Consider the following 4,469-nt stretch of genomic DNA (forward strand, 5'->3'; position numbering starts at 1 on the left):
AAGAAAAAAAATAAGAAAAGTGAACCAAACATTTTTGAAAGGAAAAAAAAGCAATGAAAATGAAATCCAGCAACGGCACCGACCGTAAACACAACACTAACGCCACCAAACTAATCTATTGCAGAATGACAAGTGGTGGGAAAGGATGGAGATATTTCGTGTTTATTTGTTTGAAAAAATTAAAAGTTGTTTCAAGTGTAGGTTAGGTGAATACAAACGAAAAGTGAAAAGATGAGGAAACATCTCTTTGTTTTCTTTTCTTTCTTTTTTTTCCTGTTTCTGTGTGTGTGTGTGTGTGTGTGTGTCTCTACGGTGTTTTTGTCGTCGTCGTCGGTATCATTTCACTTCCATTTTTCCTTTTGTTTTGTTGCTGATTCTCTGTGCAGGAACTTTCTGCGTGTGTTCTTTGGATGATATTGGAAGGGGTAAGAGTAGTAAGAGGAGATGGTGGGAAAGCGAAAGGATATATAAGGAAACGAAAATTTGTACTGAACATATGGTTATCACTGTTGGGCGTGTTATGTTCATGTGAAGAATGTAAAAAGTTTCTCATCGGGTGGTTGTTGTTGTGATGCGGAAGGAAGTGAAGCGAGCGGAGAGACATGAAAGAAAAAAGAGCGGTATCTAAAGAAAAAAAGAAAGTGGGCCATTTAACGCATACTTGTGCACGCGTTTCTGCGGTGGTATTTGTGGGTGTGTTTTATGGAATGTTGATTCTGCTCTCGTATTTGCTCACCCATCCACGAAAACTTACACAAACCTCAAACCCGCATTTTCTTTTCCATGCAAGAGTGTGGAAATGAATGAAGAAGGTAGAAAACCAAGGGAGAGGAAAACAACCCAAAAAGTTTCTTGTCGTTCTCACTTTAAACGTGTACGTACTCGAAAATTTCCCCAAATTTTGATAACAAACAAGGTTGGTTATGTTAGCTTTCTCAGTTGTTTTTACTACTTTACATTATTATCACCTCCTACCCACATCTTTTCTCCTTTCAACTCCTCATATTTCCACACGCCAAGCTCCTTTCTTGCTTGTTTGCCTTGAGGCATCGCAATCAGCTCTTTTTTGCTTTGTTTCTCGCCAGAAGCGATGTCATCTGATCTTTTGCGAGAGTACGAAAACGACTTCAACGAAACTCTAAAGGAGGCAAACGATGTTGCGTCCCGCCTGCAGGAGTCCCTACAACGAAGCGGTGTTTCGTATCAGGCGCCGCCAGCCGCGGGGCCACAGAGCCGCAGCCAACAGTGCCATTCGCTCCAACAAAGTCTCACACGACTCCGTGAACTTATTACGAACATGTCGTACGAAAGCAATGAAGTTGAGCCCGCTTCGGCAAAGGAGGAAGTGAAGCGCCGTCTGGAGGACTACCGCGGAAAGCTGGTGGCGCTTGAAAAACAGTTGTCTCGCCTTCGGCAGGAATCGAGGGAGGCGGACCGAACAGATCTTTTGGGCAACGGAAGAGAAATGGGAGATGATGGCGGATCCATGGAGGAGCACGCGCGGATGCTTGGAACTACGACGAAGTTGAAGGAAGGCACTGGCGCCCTGCAGAAGGCAGAGGCGCTGCTTCACGGCACAAACGAATTGGGATTAGAAACCCTTTCAGTCGTGAGGGGACAAACAGAAACTATGAAGCATATCCACGGTGTAGTGATTGACGTCGACGATGACGTTACGGAATCACGGCGTATCGTCCACCGCATGCAGCAGGTTGCAAGAAAACAGAAGTTGATCATGGCTGGTGTGATAGGTATGTTGGTGTTTACCTTTCTAATCATTGTATTTTGGAAGTGACATTGGTCGGCCTTGCTCTGCGTGGCGACAAATCTTTCTTATCAGTGGCCATATAGCCCCGCACTATTAACCGACCCAGATGCTATGAGAACGAACCAAGCAACAAATGGGCTGCGGTGCGTGCATTTGATGTGCCGTATTCGAGGGGTGGATTGACTGAGGGCACGTCGGAAGATGATAAAATTAGTAGTGTACTTGCTGTCTCCTTCTTGGTATCATTTGCGCGTGCTTTCTCTGTCGCTTTCTTTCCCTCTCATATTTTATTCGTCGTGCTGGACATAAACTTCTCTCTCGTTGTAATGGAGTGGGAGGTGCCAGCAACTTTTAAACGCACGCGTCTAGCACACACAGCCACACCTACACACAGGGTTATGTTTATATCCGCAGTACATAAATGTTTGCGTATCTCCTCCATCACGTCCTTTTTGTATTTTCTTACATCCTTTACTTCAAGTATAATTGACAAATAATCGTCACAAATTCATTTTCTTGGGGCCACCGGCAGGCAAAGCAGGTAAGGGCTGTGGTTACGTTTCGGCAGTGGCTCGTGCGTCTATAGGTCGAAACACATATACCATAAATATGACAGAAGGGATGGACCGCAGGAATGACAAACTCGTGGGGAGGTCTGCGGAGTTAACTGCGCCACCAGCCATTTCTCAGCTCTACGAGGAGTTGTCTTCTGAACTCGAGGGAGTTACTGCAGCGTACAATCTTCTTATGGATTTCTTGAGGGAGCCTGTGCAGGATGATGATCCCTCAGGCCGCACCGGTGACGTTCTGAAGCGGCTGGCGGCTCTACTGAAATTCATATCGCAGCGGTTGTATTGCAGGTTGCGTGATGCCTCCATAGGATTCGTGCGGGAGAGTGGTGCGGGTGAAGTCAAGCGGTACTCGAAGGAATTGAGTAATTTACGGGGTGTAATTCGGTCGGGAGCGGAGCAACGACGAGTCTCTGACGAACACGGCACACCACAAGTGGGGAAAAACAGCCGATTCTTTTTCGCCATTTCCTCCCTTTACAACAGGGAAGAGCGGGACCGCACAAGCAAGCTCGTGTCACGTGGGCTTAAGAAGAAGGTGCTCATGCTTCCTTCGCCTAATGCTGAAGAAGAAGAAAGTGAAGCAGAAACAGCGCTCAAGATGGGATGCAACGTCCTTGTTTCTCCGCAAATAGAAAAGGCTACATGGGCCGCTCGGATTGTAACGATGGAGTCGCTTTCAGAGTTTGTGTACAGGAAGTGTGGTGATGAAGGTGAGTGGGATTCCGCGCGACAGTTAGAAGACGGCGAATGTGATATCGACGAAGAGTTGGATGAGTTGCTTAATCAGTTGGAGGATACTTCCCGAAATCAAGTTTCCCAGTTTGTTGTCGAGTTTCCCGAGGCTGAGGAAGCGTCTCACTCGGAAGTGGTCCCGCGAGACCTCCTGCGTGGGTTTAATGGCCTGTCTTCCCAATCAGTATACGCAGATGTCGACTCGCAAATCGCAGTTCCCGCATGTGGGCTGGATAGCGGTAGGCGCCCGGTTCTCCTCCCTGCGAGAAGGACTTATTCGGATAGTCAGATGGGTTTATTGCTGGGCAATTCTGCTGATTTCGATGGAGACATGCCCTCGCAGGTGATACGCTACAAGCGCGAGCCATCGCCGATATCATCTCCGGAGGGTTCCTTTTCTGAGGAGAGCTTAGAGACACTGTCACCATCGAAGTGGTGTTTTCAGGTTAGTCACCTGGTGGAGGAAAGGGAAGAAGTTATAAGTGCCATAGGGAAACTTGGGGCACGAGTTGTAACAAGAGGGACGTACTGCAAAGAAACAACTCATTTGGTTATAGCCGGAGGTGCAACAGAGCGCACGGCGGCATTTCTTGGCTGCTGCGCCGCTTTAAAGCATGTCGTCACGCCCCGTTACGTGTTTGAGTCGCGTGCACGGGGGCGGTGGATTGTTGGCCGTCTACATGAGTACGAGAGAAATCCTCTGCTAAGAGATTGGGTGATTCCAACCCGGGCAGTGTTTGGTGGGTGGCGTGTAGCCCTTTTTACGACGAGCATAGAAGTGGAACAAGGTATAACAAACGTTCTAGAGGCAGGTGGCTGCAAAAGTATTACACCCTTTAGGATAGGTCACGAAAGCACTGCGGCAGTGGATCCCTCAACCATACAAAAGTTCTCCCATATACTCGTGGAATGCTTTCAAAGTGTTAAAGAGTTGTCTTACTTTATTCCTCCTCCCAAATTTCCTGAGCAACTGATGCACATGAACGTTGAGATATATGCACTGGAATTACTCCATCAGGTGTTATGCCTTGCCACCTCACCTATCTTCGACGCAACGGGTCGGCTCATGGATGGTCAAAAGCTTCCCGAATGGTGCTACGTAATGAAAGCTGGGGGCAGTGTACAAAAATAAGAAGAGAAACGAACGAAAGCGGATCTAAGGAATGAAAAAAAAAACTGAGGGAGTTTGTGGTAGTTTTCACCTTGTTCAGATTTGTGTTACCTTTGTCGTGTATGCTTGACCATTCTTTGCTATTCCTCTTCATCTTTTACTTTCCCCTGTACTGACCAAAGCGAGGGAGGAAGAAAGACCCATGTTCCTTTGGCTTGCGGTCCTTCGATGAAATCAGGAAATGATCATATGTGATATCGACAATTTGGACTCTGTTGTTCCCCTA

The 4,469-nt window shown here is 47.1% G+C and overlaps 2 protein-coding genes across 2 annotated transcripts; both read left to right on the forward strand.

The window, feature by feature from the left end:
- Positions 1-1,090: 1,090 nt before the first annotated feature.
- Positions 1,091-1,795, forward strand: TEOVI_000916700 (Vesicle transport v-SNARE protein N-terminus, putative; the record flags this gene model as incomplete). The annotated part of the gene is made up of 1 exon (XM_067221533.1): positions 1,091-1,795. One exon carries the CDS (start codon positions 1,091-1,093, stop codon positions 1,793-1,795), a length of 705 nt encoding a protein of 234 aa, XP_067077634.1.
- Positions 1,796-2,377: 582 nt separating this feature from the next.
- Positions 2,378-4,204, forward strand: TEOVI_000916800 (uncharacterized protein; the record flags this gene model as incomplete). Its single annotated transcript, XM_067221534.1, has 1 exon — positions 2,378-4,204. One exon carries the CDS (start codon positions 2,378-2,380, stop codon positions 4,202-4,204), a length of 1,827 nt encoding a protein of 608 aa, XP_067077635.1.
- Positions 4,205-4,469: the final 265 nt, after the last annotated feature.

This window comes from Trypanosoma equiperdum, assembly GCF_001457755.1.
Source record: "Trypanosoma equiperdum strain OVI genome assembly, contig: ctg_1451, whole genome shotgun sequence".
NCBI lineage: Eukaryota > Euglenozoa > Kinetoplastea > Trypanosomatida > Trypanosomatidae > Trypanosoma > Trypanosoma equiperdum.